Below are 20,583 nucleotides of genomic sequence, written 5' to 3'. Positions count from 1 at the left end.
CCAGTAACCTCCTTCTACTTCCTGCTCTGCCCCGATGACAGTCTCGGGCACTTTCACCACCTACGGGACCTCCCCATGGACTTCAGAGGACCTACCTGCACCTTCCGACTCTGCCCAAGATGTCAGTGCACAAATTGGCATGCACAGTTTTTAGCAAGCTGTTTAGGCCTCTCTTCCCTTCGTAGCTCAGTTCAGATCAAGCTGTGAAAAACTTTGATATTGAAAATATTGTGGCCAATTTTTCAAACTCACCTCTTACTTTTCTTGTAATTTTCCAGTTGTTGGGCCTGCATGTGTTTGTATCTTTCTAATTCACACTGTGCACACAAATCCTCCAGATTCAGCAGGTGGGTTTCTACCTCCTCAAAGCTAGTCTCTAAATGAGCTGAAAGTACAGAAGGTCAAAAGAACAAATATCAAAAATCAGATCGTGGAGAAAAGGAAAAGTATACAAAAGTTAAAAGTTTAAATTGTGGCTGTTGTTTTGCACTTATTTAATATTCCTTATAAAACTTTCTTGAAACAAAATAAAATACACTGAACAGACTTCAATGATCTTTTTTGAGTATTTTTTTATATTTTCAAGATGTAACTTTCCATAACACTCTATTAACCAGGATGATGAGGAAATAGTATCCTGATTAATCTAACATTATATCATAATAACCCCATATAGCATACATGAACAATCAGTTTCAAATAATGAGAATACAGCAAAATATAATTAACACAAATTATGCCAAATGTAAATTTAATATTTGAGCTTTCAGGTTACTTTAGCACTTGTTTTGCCCCAGCACATTATGGTCAACTGTAGAGACATACAAATACACAGTAAGCACAGTCAGTGGTTGGTGGGAAGGCAATCAGCTCTGCCCACCAGTCAACTAGTCTTTTTACTACTCAACTTTGCCTTTAGGCCACAGAGCTTTGTAGCTTTATTGGAACATGGAGATCATCTATAGTTAAATCCTTCACTTAAAAGATTCAAAACCAAAGCCTGCGGAAATTCATTCAGTGTTTTGCCTGAGGTCACCTAGCTAGTGAAGGGCAGTCAGGAATCAAAACGGACTCCCTCCTACACTGTACTACAATAGTTTCCAATTGATAGGGTGCTAAGTAAACCATGACATCACAGCTATAGGGGTGAGGGCTGGTTTTCTTTAGCAGAAAGGTTTTAGAGGCCAAAGATTTAGAACTCAAAGAGCATCATGGCCATTTACCTAACACTTACCACATGTGCAGACACTGGAATGCAAAGCTGAAAAAGACAGTCCTTGTGCTCAAAGAGGTTAAAATAGAAGGGGAGCACATTTCAATGACAACACAGTCGGAAAGGCCTGGGCAGAGGTACTGTGGGGACACAAGGAGAGGCATCTAACATAGAGGAGGGCGATGGAGGGAAGGGCTCCACAGGAGATCTGCCCAGAATCCAGGAGGCATGGCCACCGCAGGGAAGGGGCAGCAGTGCACCAGCTGGCAGTGCAGGCTCCACTAAGTAGCTACAATGCAATTTCAGTGTGTTGAATTCCTCCATTTATCCATTGGATTTTCATATGACTTTCTAAATTAGCTTTTGTAGCATTTAGGTTATGAGCAAACTCCTCAAATTCTAACTTGCAATTTCAGGTTTGTTAAGATGTAAATTCTGGGCTGTTTTTAACTAACCTTTGTTTGATTTACGGATTTATTAAATACAGAAACATTCACATTTTCTAATATCCGAAATTTTAACCCTATTAAGTAAGTATGCTTACAAAACTCCCTCTTCTATCTAGTAGGGTGTATGACTTAAAGACATGGACTAGGGGGAAACACAAAATTTTACTGAAGAGCAAAATGTGATGAAAGTAGTTTAGCAGTGTTTTTCAACCGGAGGTCTGTGAAAGAGTAAGCACTCTGATGCTGCAGGAGGATCATAATCAGGGTGGTTAACTCACCACTGACTGGCATGGGTCCACAGACCAGCGGTTGAAAACCACCAGCTTAGCACTCTTCTTCAAAGATATTAGGTACCGACTTTGATCATACTGATATATCACTGTAAACCACTGGGAAGCCTGGGAAGGGCTGATAATAATGCAGTTCATAACAGTTTTGAGTCTATCTTCAGGGGCCACATCAAACAGCTAAATATTTGATTACAGCAAGCTGAACCTGAAACAATTTGCAAAAGCTAAAATTTAATGTATTAAAAATGTAACTAAGATTTTTAATAATGTCATAAATGGTATCTAATAAGTTTATGTGGGGAGAATCAAGCAAATGATTATACTAATTGTATTTAGAGTTTTTGGTTTTATGTTAAATGTTAAAACAACTGGGAGATATATCCTGGAAGGTAGTCCTACTAGCCCTGAGGAAGCAATATTCAGTTTGTGTTAAAACTAGTTCGACTGGGTCTTAAAAGGTCTTAGCTAATAGGTTATTTAATAGGCTATTTTACTTTGATTAATGATAAGAACTAAAATAATTAAAATTTGATATGGATTCCATTTAACTCTAGGCTACACAGTGCTTTCATGTTACCCTTAGTACCAGCACATTATCCTCAGCATGAAGGTTAAGAGCAGGGTTTGAAGCACAAGCCTGGATGGAACACAGCTCTGCCTCATACAGATGAGACGAGATGAGATACCTCACCAGTGAAAAGAGGGCTAACAGTACATACCCTGCAAAGCTGGTGAAAAGGTTCAATGAGGCAAAGTATGTAAAGTAGCTAATTTAGTACTTGGCAGTAAGTAAATAACTAATGGCTGACCATAAAAAATACAGAGAAAATATTTCTATAAAGATTAGTTAAGTTTTATAAAAGTCATTTAAAACTTAATTTTGAGACCAGTAATGATCATGGTGTAAATAACACCTATGCATCTAACACACCAAAATAGCAAAAAAATTTTCATTTTTTCTGGCAAACTTATATACTCGCAAGTTAGACTCAAGGCTATATTCTGAGATTTAAGATCCCTTAACCTTATAAGTGAGGGGATTGTATTTCAAATGATTTTTCTACAATAAAAAGAAAATATGTAATAGAGTCAATTATATTTAAACATTGTTATATTCTTTTTAACTTTTTTATTTTTATTTGGACAGACAGTAATTTTCATTTAGAGACTAGTTCTGTTGGTTGACTGCAGAGCTAATGAGCCAGAACTCGAATAAGTTGATCCCTTGGCAAGCCAATTAACTTCTCATGTTCTAGGTACAAATTGAACTTGAAAGCCTAGTTCACTTCTGTTAATAAAAATGGGGTCCAGGTGAAAAAACATGTGGCTAGTTTAGTACCAACCTAAACCATTAACAAGAAAGAAACAAACCACAGGTCCACCTGAATAGGCCAACAGCATCATGTTCTCATGTTGAATAGCAAATTTAGATTTAAAATGCTTGGCACAGTCAGTGGTCATTTTATTGCTAACACCAAATTCATATTTATGTTCTCCCCTTTAAAAAGTTCCAAAGGTTTGCAGGTACTTTAAGAATCCAGTTTAACTCCTTAACTTATTCGGGGGCCTTTCACTGCCTGGCCACACCTATGTTTCCAATTTCACTACTGTTTTGCTTCAGGACTCACTATTCCAGGAAGAGTCCTGCATGTGTCCGTCTCCTGCCTCTGCCTTTCCTGAGACGTCCCTGCTTGCCTCCACTGCCCTACCCTGAGGTCCCTTCCCAGGCTCGGGTCATTGCTATGGCTCCTTCCAGCCCTCAGAGCTCTCTTCTTCTCTGCTTCCACATACCCTGGACCTTATATAGGCTTACACTCTAACTGACATTATACAATTACCTGTGTACTATCATCTTTCTCAGGAATCAGGAAGGGTCTTAACAGTTACAACTGCATTTTTACATCTTTGCATCCTCTGATACCAAGTCTTTTGAATTCAATTAGGAATGATTTCTCGGGACAGAATGAGTGTATCCCTCAAAAGGTAAAATAAAAACCAAGAAGGCAAATCTTTGATTCATGTTCATCTAATATTTAAATATTAGGAAGTTATTCTAAATTTTGTAAAAGAAATAAGCATAGGCAGAGAACTCTGAAAACATTAAACAACATGATGGTATTTTGTTATTAGTGTATCAAACCAGCCCCCATAATCAGTGAGTTAAAAAAGTTGAAGCAATGAGAATTTTACATTTTAACTCTTAGCAGGCTTGAAATCAGTAATAAAATATAGAAGAACTGTATCGACAAAAATTAATTTTCTGGCCCTGGCCGGTTGGCTCAGTGGTAGAGCGTCGGCCAGGCGTGCAGAAGTCCCGGGTTCGATTCCCAGCCAGGGCACACAGGAGAAGCGCCCATCTGCTTCTCCACCCCTCCCCCTCTCCTTCCTCTCTGTCTCTCTCTTCCCCTCCTGCAGCGAGGCTCCATTGGAGCAAAGATGGCCCGGGCGCTGGGGATGGCTCCTTGGCCTCTGCCCCAGGCGCTAGAGTGGCTCTGGTCGCAACAGAGTGACGCCCCGGAGGGGCAGAGCATCGCCCCCTGGAGGGCAGAGCGTCGCCCCCTGGTGGGCGTGCCGGGTGGATCCCGGTCGGGCGCATGCGGGAGTCTGTCTGACTATCTCTCCCCGTTTCCAGCTTCAGAAAAATACCAAAAAAAATAATAATAATAATAATAATTTTCTCCCCTTTCTACATTAAAACTTTAAATTTGTTCTTTAAATAATAATTACACGCATATATAAGGTTTTCTTAATTGAATGATTTTAGAGCAAGAGGAAGGGGGAGAGAGGAAGAGAGAGAAAGAGAGAGAAAGAGAGAAACTTCAATCTGTTGTTCCACTCATTTATGCATTCACTGGTTGACTCTTGCATGTGCCCTGCCTGGGGATCAAACCCACAACCCTGGCATATTGGAACAATACTCTAATCAGCCAAGCTACTTGGCCAGGGCACAAGCATAAAGTATATTCTAAATATTTTATACTGAATTTTAATGGTCATAAATTTAATTTCCCTGTCAGTCTGTTCATTTCCTATTACAAAATGAGTTGCATAAATGAGTAAATTTGGTGACCAAACTTAGAATGCACTTACATAAATCACTAGCAGGCCTCCGTGGACTCAAATACACCTTTACAAGCTCAGATCTCCCATTCTGCTCACTGCAACAACAGCATGTGTCTCATTTAGTGATCAGTGGGAAAGATCGGTAGAATTTTATTATGAAAAGCCCTTTGGGAATGCTTGACAGCTGTGTGGGAAAGAGCCTCACAAATCTCTGAGAAGACTGTCTCAAAGGAAGGGAGATTCTGTTTGGAATGTTTCTTTGTGCCATTGTCTCAAATACATATTACCGTATTTCCCCATGTATAAGACACACGTTTTCCCAAAATATTTGGAGTCTAAAAACTGGGTGTGTCCTTTTCAGTAGTTGTAGATTTTTTTACTTGCATTTCCTGCTTTTTCGCATGAATGAGGAGTTGTATGAATTTTATGATGAATAAAACTTGAGTTCAAAAACTTTATGTAATACATTTGTTTTTCAAATTTCTGGCCCCAAAAGTAAGGTATGTCTTATATATGGAAGCGTCTTATACATGGGGAAATACAGTATATTTAATGTAACCATATATGAAAAATAAAGCAGCACACTAAAACTAATAATTTCGTATTTAATGAGTACTTCTCTAACAAGACTAATTAGCCTCAAGAAATAAGAAAATCTTTGACTACAAGTCCATAGGTCACAGAGGTCAGGTACTAACAAACCACTAGATTCTTCAAATGCTTACATTAATCTTTTATCTAATAAGGTAATACAGTAATGATGGATGGCAATAAGTGAATTAACTTGCAAAACTCATCATGAAACAAATTAGATCATTTAGTTCACTATAAGATATCTAAAGATATCTAATGTGCTTCTTGAAAGATGTCATTTCAGAAGGTAACATGGACAGTAAGATAATCTAGTTCATCAAACACAGAGTTGAGACAGTCTCCCTGCTGGATGCTCTCTGAAATTCTGTACAGAAGAAAGTAAGATAATAATATATCAGGTTAGGTCAACTAAAAAAAAGCTACAAATTTAGTATATGGCTGTCATTTTCTTACAGCACTTTGTTATCTGAGAATTAACAGAAATCTTCTGGTCTAGATGAAAGTAAGAGTCTTTTAAAAGTAGGTCATAAAAAATAAACTAAGCAATAGAGAAAATTCAGAAAAGCCCTTAATAGTTTAAATTTCAATAATGAAATAGGGTTAGACTACCCTCTAGTGGAAGTTCAAGAGAATTCAATAAATAATTTGCAAATATTTTAGTAGTTTTATAATAAAACACTATGATTATTACACAGAATGAGAAAGTATATAGAATCTGGATGACAACATTCCATTTTATCTTTACACTGCCTTTTTTGTTTGTTTGTTTTTAGATACAGAGAGAGAGTCAGAAAGAGGGATAGATAGGGACAAACAGACACGAACTGAGAGAGATGAGAAGCATCAATCATTAGTTTTTTGTTGTGACACCTTAGTTGTTCATTGATTGCTTTCTCATATGTGCCTTGACGGGGGGGGGGGGGCTACAGCAGACCGAGTAACCCCTTGCTCGAGCCAGCGACCTTGGGTCCAAGCTGGTGAGCCTTGCTCAAGCCAGATGAGCCTGCGCTCAAGCTGGCGACCTCGGAGTCTCGAACCTGGGTCTTCCACATCCTAGTCCAATGCTCTATCCACTGCGCCACCGCCTGGTCAAGCTACACTGCCTTTCAATGCACAGAAAACTATAGTTTATCTCATAATATTTCATGCTGTGGTTTTACATTCAGAACTATTGTGCAGGACAAGTTAAATTGCATAATATCCATCCAAGCCCTCTGTCAAAGAACAATGGATTTGTAAAGACTACAGAAACTCCTGCCAGGATGTCAGCATCTTGATGGCAGGTGTCTGGTCTTACTTGCTGCTATATCCCCGGAGTCTACCAACAGCACATGGCACCCAGCAGATACCTAATATGCACTGGGCACTGTGCTGAATGCTTTGTAACTGTCATTCAACCCTACAAATACCCTAGGAAGCAGGTGCTCTCATCTTCATTCTGCAGATGAAGATCCCAGAGCTTGAAGCAATTAAGAAACCTGCTTGGTATCTCACAGAAAAGAAGTTGTGGAACTGGGATCTAAACCTAGATCTGCAAATAAGTTCTTAGCCTTTATTTTCCAGTTCTCAGCATACTTTTATATATATAAATTTTTTTAATGACAAGCTTTACCAGTAATTATCTACTACACACACTTTTGTAAGGTGGATGAATCACACTCCATTAAAATAAAAACCCAACATGAATGGATTATTCGTTGTTACTCAACAATTCCTGAGGGATTAAGTAATCAGTTGTTATTTTTAAGCCATAGGATAACGCAGCTAAAAGCACCACCAAAGGTCCAAATTGCTCACATCATATAAAGCCTTTACTCTTTAATTAAAGAGCAGGCTCTAGAGAACAAAGCAAGACTAAAAGAGTTAAGTAGCCTAGCAAATGGAGGGGCTGACTAGATATGATATTAGATACAACAGTGAAAAGAAAAGTTCAAAGAAGTTACGGAAACCTGTGACTAAATATAGGCCAGTTACTATTTTCTTGTTATTTTTATTTTTTATTATTGTTTGACTTGTTAAGTCTTGTAACATTACATCAAGGTTCAGGTGATGATAAGAGATATTTTGAGGCTATCAAAAAATAAAAGAATCCAGTATTTGAGTGAACATTTAAAATACTAAGTGCTTCTAATACCTAAGAATGATGCACAAATTCATTAAAATGAATTCATAAACTACACTAATACGGATATATGTTTATATAACCTATGCCACCAAATTTGGCTTCAAAATACTTTCCTACTATAAAGAATATCAGCACTAATTCCAAGAAGCTTTAGTTGTTCCTCTAAAAGTCACACTTTCAAAACACCTCTTTAAAAGCTTATTCTAGGTCAACAAATACCAGACCTTTAGAATTCCAGTCAAACTTACTACCTCTTACAGTCAGCCTTTCATCACTAAGTATAAATATCAGGCAACTAACAGCAATAGGTTAAAACACAAAGGAAGCATGAATTTCAATGGCTAATGATATTCAGATTGGCAATAAGTGTAAAAACCAACCATCTAGGATTTTAGAGGTATCTTCTAAGAAAACTGATAAACCATCCAAAAAGAGCTGTAGATAAATTAGATACAGACTAGGGGAAAAAAATCTGATGTAAATTATTTGGAAGTTATTATCTGTCCGGAAGAGTAGTTTCAAGAATCCTTTAACTGTTATTTGCCATTGGCATTCAGTGTCCTCAGATGAACAAAGACAGAGGATTCAAGTGAGCATTCAAGAAGCCCACCCCATTCATTTCAAAAGCCATGATGCAGTTTCTAAAGAAGGAGGTCATACTTTTTCATAAATATCCAACTTTTTTCAGGATATTGGGATCTTAATTGAGAATGAAAATACATACATTCTATTTTAAGAATGACATATAAAAACTTCATTTTCTAAGTAGAAAAGACTATGAAAATAATTAGAATTGTGTCAAGATACATGTAATCAGCAGAGTGATATCAAACGAAGAACCTCTCTAAATAGAATTCACTCTAAGCTGGCCAAAAAAAACAAAAAAACAAAAAAAAAGAGGGGAGGTTACCAGGTTACCATAGAAGAAAATCTCTGCAAAGAAATATACGACCAATGAAAAGCAAGCAACTCAAAGACATACAGGAACATAAGCTAAAAGAAAGTGGCTGAAGAAAAAATTCAATGTATCTTGGAAGCTATTTCAGTTTGTTATCAAGGCTTGAGGAAGATCATGATAAGAGGGGCAAATGGAGAGGGCAGCCACAGCTATCCCACATTTCTCCTGAGACCCAGGATCTTTTCCATGCCCTGCCTTCAGAAATAACAAATCTCCGACATCAGAAAATACTGTCACAGCCAGGGCATTATGAATGCAGTTCCTGAGGCCTACTGACAGCTGTCATCCTAACTACCTCACCCCCAGCTGGGACATCGCGGGATCCTGGATCCACATCATATGTGACCCGAAGCAAATCACAGCCTCTTCAAGCCTTACTTTCCCTATTGGTAAAGTAGGGTAAAATTACTTATGTAGGGTTCTTATAAGAATTAAAGATAACGCTTATAAGACACCAAAATAGTAGCTGCCATTAGCTACTATTATCAACAACAGCATTCCAAAAACCATTCAGATAACTTTATTCACACAGAAAAAAACTGTTTCAGCATTTGCTAATTACTTGTTTTGTAAATCATTTTTGTTTTGCTTTAAAAAAAGGTGATACTGAAAAACAGGAAGAGATGCAGATGACAGAGTATTCTTACCTTCTTACCCATGAGATTGGATCAGGTTATTAGCACAAGAAGCTTACCTCCTATGCAGACATCTCCTATCCCTTACTCTACTAAGACCTCAAGCTTGGTTAGAAAATAGTAAGCCACAATATTATCCTAAGATGTGGCACTGTCGAACACAGAAGTTAACTTTCTAAATATAAATTCAAGAAATAAAAATTTATCAGCATAATTCATTGCAATAAAAAAACCCACCCAAAATATAAACTTCCACAAAGTATAAATTTAGACAAACATGTACCCTCATTTTGTCTGTAAAAATCCATGTAACTGGATTTGCTTGCTCTCTTCAGTTTGAACAGAAAAAAGCATACTGCAAGTCATGGCACTCTCCGCAGACCTAATTTTAAATGAAACAGCTTCCGGCCCTGGCCGGTTGGCTCAGCGGTAGAGCGTCGGCCTGGCGTGCGGGGGACCCAGGTTCGATTCCCGGCCAGGGCACATGGGAGAAGCGCCCATTTGCTTCTCCACCACCCCCCTCCTTCCTCTCTGTCTCTCTCTTCCCCTCCCGCAGCCAAGGCTCCATTGGAGCAAACATAGCCCGGGCACTGGGGATGGCTCCTTGGCCTCTGCCCCAGGCGCTAGAGTGGCTCTGGTCACGGCAGAGCGACGACCCGGAGGGGCAGAGCATCACCCCCTGGTGGGCAGAGCGTCGCCCCTGGTGGGCGTGCCGGGTGGATCCCAGTGGGGCGCATGCGGGAGTCTGTCAGGCTGTCTCTCCCCGTTTCCAGCTTCAGAAAAAATAAATAAATAAATAAACAAATAAATAAATAAGTGAAACAGCTTCCAGAGGATATACCACAGTCAGGACAAAGTCAGCCTAATCCATTTCTATATTTATACTTTTAAATAGAGATCTAATGTCACAAAGACACCCTAAGTACTTTAAGAATTAAAAAAAAAAAATTATAACTGTGTTTCCTAAACTGAACTGAGCCAGAAAAATTAGCATAGTTTAGCCCTTTGAGTAGTAGTGAGTGTTTTTCATGCTCACTGACCCCGAGGAGTGAGATTTTTTTCAAAAAATTAAATGAGTTCCAGTTCCAGTTTTATTAACTTAAAATCATATTTGTTTGATAACCAATTTATGGAAACAAGAAGAACATACATTTGCCTTTTTTTAATGTTGCCTTACACATTTTTTTTATTAAATTTAATGCAGTGACATTGATAAATCAAGGTACATATGTTGAGAGAAAATATCTCTAGATTATTTTGACATATGATTGTGCTGTATACCCCTCCCCCAAAGTTAAATTGTCTTCTGTCACCTTCTATCTGGCCTTACACATTTTTAAAATAAAAATTTTTGTACAATCGTACTCTGGATGGTCAGGAGGCACAAGGATGTACATGAACGTCCATACTCCTCAAAGGGTTAAAATCATTTCTAAACTTTAATTCATTTTGTGTCTAATCCTCAATCAAAATATGAAATTAACTAGGATGTACTACTTTCCAAAAATTCCTGTTAACTACAAATTTAATGTATTCTTAGAAAGTTCTGAAATTATACCAGGTCCTGGCCAAATTATTTTCATTCCTAAAGGTAATGTACAGATGTGAACATAAAACTTACTCAGAGTCGCCGTCACGGACTCCAGATCTGCTATGAGACCTGGAAGCTGCTGAAGCTGCTCCTGCAGCTCAATCAGGCTCGTCTTCTTTCTCTCCCAGTGTGCTAAGAGCATCACCACCTCGCTGTCCACCAGCTACAACACAAAGAGGAAGGCTAAAATAAAACCAGATTTTAAGCACAAAGAAATCATAGCCTAATGACAGCTGGTCAATGTTATCTTTAACTGACTATAGGCAACAGGACATTCAAAAAAAGATTGAAGTTTTTTTCTTTAATAGAAAACAACCACCTTAACATTTAGTACAGAAAACCTCAAATTATTGCTTGTCTTAGTGCATTTTAACCTAGAGAACAGAAAGTTCAGAATGACCTTAACATCACTTTTAAGTATACCCTATTTTTTTAGTAAACCCTGTATTTGAAAATCTAGAAAAAAAAACACAAAAAACTACCACTAAAAACTGAAAACAGATAAAAACAACCCAAAACATAATTATTGGGTAATTATTTGCTTTACAAAAGAAATTCTTTTAACAGAAATGTCCCCTAATGCATTTGGATTCTACTATGATTTAATTTACATTTAACAGGAACACTTACTATATATAAGGTAAATGGTACTGGTATGCAAAGAAATTTTGAGGCAATTGATTAATTCCAGAAAAAGGAAAAAGGGATTTATGTTGACAAAGAAGTAATTCAGATGTAAAGGATTGCTAACTGCAGGGCAGTGAGACACTATAATAGTCTGAAATAATTCTAAGTTCTTTTACTGAGGATTCTAAAGAAAATGACAGATACCAGTTTCTCCCAGACAATTTTGTTTTGGTCTTAACATGGTGGGAGGGGAATGAACCTAGAACAAGTTTTAGAAGCAGCAAGGAGAGAACATTTTTTGAATACATCATCAATGATAAGCAAGAATTGTGAATACACATTAGTACAATAAAGATAAAGATGGCAAAATTCATTGTATAACCAAGAAAAGCATTTGAGCCTGACCAGGTGGTGGTGCAGTGGACAGAACATTGGACTTGGATGCAGAGGACTCAGGTTCAAAACCCTGGGGTTGCCAGCTTGAGCACGGGCTCACCAGCTTGAGCACAGGGTCACTGGTTTGAGCATGGGATCATAGACATGACCCCATGGTCGCTGGCTTGAAGCCCAAGGTCACTGGCTTGATCCCAAGGTAGCTGGCTTGAGCAAGGGGTCACTTGCTCTGCTGTAGCCCCCTCAGTCAAGGCACATAAGAGAAAGCAATCAATGAACAACTAAAAAGCAGCAACGAAGAATTGATGCTTCTCATCTCTCTCCCTTCCTGTCTGTCTGTCCCTATCTGTCCCTCTCTCTCTCTGTCACAAAAAAAGAATTTGACTTTTATATGTAAATCAGAGTTCACAGTTAAGTTATAGTAAAATAAAAAGGCAATTTATACATCCCAAGATTAAGAGTCTTTACCAGTTGAAACATGAACACAACTGATTCTTATTGAATCTCACTACAGAAAGAACTTCAGAGGAATAAAAATATTAAAACAAGATATAAAATAAAATTATTTGTAGTGCTAGATTGTTTCTAAAGTTTAACATTCTAGGAAATTCACAACATTGAAATGAAAGAACAAAGCTACAATAAAGAGGTCAGCAAGCTGCCTAGTTTCCTCACTGAGCCCCACCTCCCACACCTCCCCATTGTTTTCAGCCCACATTGGAGGGATAACTGCATCATCTCGCACATATAAGCCTCAAATGAGCTGGTGGGATGACACTAAGCTTTATTAAAGTTACAGTTTTCATTATTTTGTATACTTAAAACTGCCTACTGGTTTTAAAATGATCCCTAACAGTAGTTTGAAAAATACTGAGCAGTCTTCATAGACAAACTGTGATGCAATCATCAGGGAACTAAGGCTTGAAACAAAAATCTGTGTTATATAAAATTCACTTAAAACAGTCAATGAACTTCCAGAGCCAGACTATCCTGCTATCAGCCAGGTACTGTTTTAGTCACTAGAGATAAAATGGTGAACAAAACAGGAAAAAAAAAATCCTGCCTACTTTGGTGCTTATATTTTGGTAGCAGGTCTCACAAATTCTTCTAGTTTCAGTATTAAACTCTTAAAAGAAAAATAATAATTCCTATCTCACAGGGTTGGTTTGAGAATAAATATAATTATAATATATTTTTCTGGCACATGTTATATCTTTAAAAAAGTCTCTTAAATCTTAGTTATTCTAGTTAATTAGATTAACAACTTGAAAAACCTAGAACAAACAATTTTTAGATACTAGTCATTCTTTTTTTTAAAATTTATTTTTATTATTAATTTTAATGGGGTGACATTGATAAATCAGGGTACATATGTTCAGAGAAAACATCTCCAGGTTATTTTGACATTTGATTATGTTGCATTCCCATCACTCAAAGTCAAATTGTCTTCCATCACCGATACTAGTCATTCTTTTTGAGAGAGAGAGTAAAAGAGAGAGTGAGAGAGTGGAAGTGGGGTGGAGAGATGAGAAGCATCAAATAATAGTTGCTTTAGTTTTGTTTTTTTTTAATTGTCTCTCAAACATGCCTTGATGGAGATGGGGGGAGCTCAAGCCAGCGATCCTTGTGTTCAAGCCAGTGACCTTGGGATCATGTCGGTGATACCATACTCAAGCCAGGGACCCAGTGCTCAAGCTAGTGAGCTCGTGCTTAAACTGAAGAGCTCACACTCTAGCCAGCAACCTCAGGGTTTCAAACCAGGGCATTCAGCGTTCTAGGCTGACACTCAATCTGCTGGCCACCTCCAGTCAGGCATACTATTTCTTCTTAAAATTAAAATGCAACATTTAAATATTAAAATTTGACTATAGTCTATCTAATTCAAGCCTTCCACAAAATAAAATATTATATCCTAAACATAAAATATAAGAAGTATAGTATATATTAAAAATAATATGTCAGAATACACTAAAATATCATTTTCATTAAAAAGAGTGGGAGGTTGAATGGCTTCTAAGAAATCATCAATAATTATGTAATAATACTAAAACATTATAAGTATTTTCCAGGCCCTGTGCTAAGCAATTTACACGTATTCTTTCATTTAAACCACATGCCAACCTTATAAAGTGAGCACTGTTACCACTTTCATTTTATAATTGAAGACACTGAGGCATAATGAAGCTAAATCACTTTCCCAAGGGCCACAGTGGAACTAGATTCAATCCCAGGGACTCTTGACACGTAAACCCATTCCCTTAAATTAATATTCTGGGGACTGTGCTATATGGCTACAGGAAAGAAAGAAGAAAAGTGAAAAACCAGCAAATAAAAGGGTGCTGCAAAACTGTACTTAAACTCTACTGAATGGTAAAAAATGATCTATCTCCAGAAGGCCAATGTTTTCCATCTGGTCCAAGTAAACATTTCTGAATAAACCCAGATTTACACTAGGAAATCAAGTTAAAGGAAGAAGACAGACAAACCCATTGTGCTTCATCAAAATTCCTTCCTGAGAACACTGAAGTTAGCAGAAGGGGAAAAAAAAAAGTAGGGATCATCAATGACTACAAAATGGCTAATAACAGGACCATACTGTGTATAAACTCAACAATTCAGAGTTTGAGGGTATGTGTTTTCCACACTCTTTTATTTGATAAGCTGGGTAAGTGGTGGTATGCCATTTTATAGAGGAGGAAACTAAAACAGACTAATTTATGTGTCCAAGGTCAAAATGTATTAGTGCAGAAACTAGGATTTCTAACACCCAGTTCAGGTCACCTTTTACCACAGGAAGAGAGGAGAACCAGGCTGGAACAGAGTGAAGCATGTCTAACTTAACCAGCTTACAGAGCAAACTGTTGGACAAAAAAGAAATTCAACTTCGGAGTTGAATTTGAAGGCAAGCAAATATTCTACGATAATAGAAATTACAAACAGATAATGTACTCTAAGTCTAACTTTAAAAAATGGTCCCCAGAGTCTAACCCCTAAGTCAGTATTAACTATTCATTTATATATTGCTAAGGGAGAAAAAACAACAACAAAGAACTTGTAGAAAAAGCTTAGACAACAAAGTTATTGTTGATCATAGGTGTTTGTTTTCTAAGATACTTATCTGAATTTTAAGACTAGGTAGTAAAGTTAGCTTTAAATTAGATAAGTATAAAGTAATTTGTCAAAAAAGACTGAATTGCCCTTACATACATTTGTCTTGGTAGGCTCACATAGGTTTAAAGCCACCAAAGACACATAAGCATGTTCTGACAAAATAAACATATGACAGATTTAATGCTACAAATCTTAAAAGATAGACATATGTCTCAACAACACATCAGAAAGCTTTAAATTTTTTTTTCATTTTCAAAGTTGAGTACTACATTTCTGGAGAGCAACAGAGGTACTTTGATTAGATGTGGATCTTAAAATAATCAAGTACTCAACTATGAAAAAATTTCCCCAAATAGCAACAACAGATCTTACAGAAATTCTTTCTCCTATATTTATTTATGAAATACTTCTTTCAATCAAAAGAGTAAGTTTTGTTAAAGACCCTCTACAGCCCTAGCTGGATAACTTGGTTAGTTAGAGCATCATCCCAAAGCACAGAGGTTGCTGGTTTGATACCCGGTCAGGGCACTTACAGGAACAGATCAATGTTTCTGCTTCTCTCTCTTATTCATTGTAATCCATTTTTATTTCTTTAAAAACTTTGTATATACATATTTAATAGTCTGTATTCAATAGCGCTATATGTGAAGTTCTTTGTAGATCTAAATCTTACTCTGGTTCTGGTGATTCTCAAACTTTTGGTAATACATTTGTGTGTTTGCTAAGGTGGTGGTGAGAAAGTAACTTGTAGAAATATTGAGAGGCCTAGGCTTACAAAGTTTCAGCCATGTAAAATTTGTGTTTGTATCTGATGGGTATCAAGAAACACAGTCCCCTGTGGCCCTTCATTTATTTATGTAGTGGTTCCTCCATCATACAGGAAGTATCAATTAGGGCCCCACACTCATGTGAGGCCAAGGCTATGGTAACAAAACCAAAAAGGAAACTATATTTAGTCCAAGTTGTCATAAAGACAGGCAGGTTTCCTTATTTCTTACTTTTGTCAATAATTAGCTTTTATTTTTTATTTTTTCCCTACTGTAATCTTTCACTGAGGGATGTAGCCACTTCAAAGATACAAAAGCTGGCCCTGGACATTTGGCTCAGTGGTAGAGAGTTGGCCCGACATGTGGATGTTCCTGGTTCGATTCTCGGTCAGGGCACACAGGAGAAGTGCCCATCTGCTTCTCCACCCCCCCCCTCTCTTCCTCTCCTGTAGCCATGGCTTGATTGGAGCAAGTTGGCCCCAGGCACTGAGGATGGCTCCATAGTATCTGCCTCAGGTGCTAAGAAGAGCTCAGTTGCTGAGCAATGGAGCAAAGCCCCAGATGTGCAGAGCATTGCCCTGTAGGGGGCTTGCTGGGTAGATCCCAGTCGGGGTGCATGCGGGAGTCTGTCTGTCTCCCCTCCTCTCACTTAATAATTAAAAAAAAAGAAATTCAAGAGCTTTATGCAGGAGTCAGATTCATTTCCCCATAGACAAAGTCTCCTATCCCCATAAACCTCTAAAACTTTTGTTTTACTATTTTACCCCAGCTTCTTTGTGTGTTGTTTTTTTAGCCACTCTGATTTTAGTTCCCTTTTCATTTTTTTTTCAGCACTTTAGGATCTCCCTCAATTTTTGTGAGCTTAATACATTAAAAAAGAAAACACCTTTTTAAAATCTATCCAGCATTTAAGGGTTTTATATCTACAGAGCTTTTCAAAGTACCTAGTCTACCATAGGGCCAAAAATTTACATTTACCCCTTTTTTAGTAATTTCTCAAAGAAACACTAATTTCTAAATTTCATTGTATTACTCCATTGTACATAACTATTACAACTTCACTAATTTAGGAAAATGGTAAAGAAAGTCAGTCTAAATTAATTTAAAGTCAGAATCACAAAAATGTTTTTAGAAAGAAAGTTTGATCGACATCAATTGCACAGAGTATTTGATCTTGGCTGATAAATCTTTATGTACATGTACCAAATAATTTTAATTACAAGTCACTTTTATCCACACTGCTAAAGAATAGTTTTCTTCTAAGTGAACTAAGGATGACCCCCTAAAACTTTTATGTTTATTTGCTAAGCAAATTAGTGACTTTATGTAGACTGAACAAAGTTAAACTTTTGTTCAAATAATAAGAAATTCTTAAATAGTGGGTAAAATAAATTATGCTTTATAACTTACATATTGAAGTATCAGATTCAAATTCAAAGCATATTGAAGCATCAGATTCAAATTATACCTAAATGAACAAAGTATTTACTTGTGACTTGGGAATAAAAGTCAAACTCTCTCTGCCTGAATATTTGACTAAGATGCTACAAAAATGTGCCTTATTTAGGGAGTTCCATAATCAACTGCAAAATTCAATTTCAGATATCCTGAAAAACATTTTAATACAATTACAAATTAAATTTCTTAAAAACTAGCATAAGATTAGCTAATAATTCTTCACCTCTCCAGCACTCGCACATTCTTTAGCTCTTCTGTGAAGTGAAGCCCATGTATCTTCATACCTAAAAAAAGCAAAAATTAATTCAAAATTTTAGTGTTTTAAAACGTTAAAAAAATAATACCTAAATATGAGCCTGGAACATCCCATGTTGTCTGAAAAGAAAAGCTCAAAAAATAATGAAAATATGTCACAAAGACACAAGTCAACTTGAAGGATTTCCAATGCCAAACCTGCAAGAATCCGAGCAATACAATAAATAATGGTAGTAATGGGTTACAACTCAAAAAATTAAACATCCATGAGCTCATAGTAATTTAAATAATTTAAAAATAAAGGAAATCAATGGAAGCAAAAACTGGTTCTTCAAAAAGATTGATAGCCCTGGACGGTTGGCTCAGTGGTAGAGCATCAGCCTGGCGTGCAGGAGTCCCGGGTTCAAATCCCAGCCAGGGCACACAGGAGAAGTGCCCACCTGCTTCTCCACCTCTCTCCCTCTCCTTCCTCTCTGTCTCTCTCTCTTCCCCTCCCGCAGCCAAGGCTCCATTGGAGCAAAGTTGGCCCTGGCGCTGAGGATGGCTCCATGGCCTCTGCCTCTAGAATGAACCAGGCACTAGAATGGCTCTGGTTGCAACAGAGCAATGCCCCAGATGGGCAGAGCATTGCCCCCTGGTGGGCATGCCGGGTGGATCCCGGTCGGGCACATGCGGGAGTCTATCTGACTGCCTCCCTGTTTCCAACTTCAGAAAAATACAAAAAAAAAGATTAATAAAATTAAACTTTTTGACAGCATAAAAATATAAAAGAGATAACTCAAATAACATTAGATACAGAAAGGGACATATTATTAATAATTCTACAGATATAAAAAGGATAAGAGAGTACTATAGATAATTGTATGCCAAAACACTGGATAATCCTGTTGAAATAAATTCCTAGAAATACAAAACCTACCAAGACAGACTCTGAAAGAAACAGAGAATATGAATAGATCCATAACTAGTAAGGAGACTGGATCAGTAATCAAAACCTCCCTCCTGAACAACGATGCATCGAAAAGAAATAAAAAGACTAAAGTTACCTTGAAACAAAAAATGGGAACACAACATGCCAAAACATATTCAGCAAAAGCACTTCTAAGAGGGAGATTCATAGCAATAAACACCCACATTAAAAAGACCCTAAATAAACAACCTAACGCTATCCCTTAAAGAACTAGAAAAGAAACAAACTGAATCAAAGCTAGAAAGAAGGAAATAATAAAGATCACAGCAGAAATAAAAAGTAGAGAATAGGAAAACAACAGAAAAGATTAACCAAACTATGACTTGGTCCTTTGAGAAGATAAACAAAATTGACACCTTTAGCTAGACTTAACAAGAGAAATAAAGGACCAAAATCAACAAAATTATAAATGAAAAAGGAGACATTTTAACGGATACCACAGAAGTATAAAGGATCATAAGAAGCTAGTATGAACAACTATATACCAACATACACTGCTCACAAAAATTAGGGAGTATTTCAAAATGAATATAAAATGATAAAAAAAAGAAGCCTTTGATTTTTTTTCATTAAACAAGAACATCAGAAAAGCAAATGACAAATCAAAGAAAGTTGCTCAACTATGCAAATAAGATGCAAAACCAACTTTTATTTCATTGGTGAAAATGCACTATACAAAAGGCTGAAAGTACTGGAGTATCTGCACGTTCTCTGATTCCCTAATTTTTGTAAGCAGTATATTGGGCACCCTAGGAAAAACTGGAAAAAGTCTTAGAAACATACAAACTATCAAGACTGAGTCAGGAAGACATAGAAAGTCTGAAAAAACCAATTACTAGTAAAAAGGTTGAATTAGTAATCAAAGATCTCCCAATAAAGAAGAATCTAAGACCAGATGGCTTCACTGGTGAATTTTACTAAATATTTAAAACAGAATTAATGTAAGTCCTTCTCAAACTGTCCAAAAAATATCAAAAAGGAGGAACACCTTCAAACTAATTTTATAAAGCCAGCATTACCCTGATCCCAAAGTCCAAAAAGGACACTATCAGAAAAGAAAATTAGAGACCAATAACCCTGATGAATATAGATGCAAAAATTCTCAATAAAATACTAGCAAACCAAATTCAGTATTACATCAAAGGAATTATACTCCATCATCAAAAGGGATTGATACTTAGGGTGTAAGCATGGTTCAACACCCACAAATTAATCAGTGTGATATATCACATTAATAGAATGAGAAAAAAATCATATGGTCATTCCACTAGACACAAAAAAAGCATTTGACAAAACCAAAATCTGTTGATAATAAAACTGAACAAATCAGGTATAGAAGGAATATAGCTCAACATAGTAAAGGCTATACAGTACAAGATAAGCACACTTAATGTTATATTCAATGATGAAAGGTTGAAAGCTTTTTCTTTCAGATCAGGAAAAAGGGCTGTCCCCTCTCACCATTCCTATTCAGAACAGTACCAGAAGTCTTTGCCAGAACAACCAGGTAAGAAATAAAAGGCATCAAAATTGGAAAGAAAAAAGTAAAATTGTCTCTATTTGCAAATGACATGATTTTATATATAGAAAACACTAAAGACCACCAAAAAACTGTTAGAGCTATTCAACAAATTAAGTAAAGTTGCAGGATACAAAATTAACACCCCAAAATCAGCAGTGCTTCTATACACTAACAACAAATTATCTAAGATTGAAATTAAATTTACAATATTAAAAACAATAAAACATTTAGAAATAAATGTAACCAAGGAGATGAATGTTCTCTACTGTGAAAACTACAAGACATTGATTAAAGAAATAAAAAATAAATAAAGGAAACTCTGTGTTCATGGATTGCCAGACTTAATATTGTTAATGTGTTAATACTATCAAAAGCCATCCACAGAGTCAATGCAATCGCTATCAAAGATTCCAATGGCATTGTTTACAGAAGTAGTCAAGACAATCCTAAAATTTATATGGAATCCCAAAAGACCCCAAATTGCCAAAGCAATCCTAAGAAAGAAAAGCAAAGAGGGAGGTATCACATTTCCTAATGTAAAGCTATACCATGAAGCTATCAT

The 20,583-nt window shown here is 36.7% G+C and overlaps 1 protein-coding gene across 4 annotated transcripts in view; it reads right to left on the bottom strand.

Moving 5' to 3' along the window:
* DTNBP1 (dystrobrevin binding protein 1) overlaps window positions 1-20,583 on the bottom strand; it is a 176,393-nt gene that overhangs the window by 111,219 nt on the left and 44,591 nt on the right. For 3 of the 4 annotated variants that reach the window (XM_066268341.1, XM_066268342.1, XM_066268344.1), the window contains 3 exons: window positions 17,498-17,558; window positions 10,949-11,081; window positions 253-385 (listed from right to left, as the gene is read on the bottom strand). In XM_066268341.1, coding sequence (XP_066124438.1) covers window positions 253-385; window positions 10,949-11,081; window positions 17,498-17,558 — 327 coding nt within the window. The remainder of the gene's footprint in view (window positions 1-252; window positions 386-10,948; window positions 11,082-17,497; window positions 17,559-20,583) is intronic. The other variant, XM_066268343.1, reaches the window with a different exon arrangement.

This window comes from Saccopteryx bilineata, chromosome 3 (assembly GCF_036850765.1).
Source record: "Saccopteryx bilineata isolate mSacBil1 chromosome 3, mSacBil1_pri_phased_curated, whole genome shotgun sequence".
Classification (NCBI taxonomy): Eukaryota; Metazoa; Chordata; class Mammalia; order Chiroptera; family Emballonuridae; genus Saccopteryx; species Saccopteryx bilineata.
Note: the sequence above shows the minus strand (reverse complement) of the source record. Positions and strands in the feature narration are given on the sequence as shown.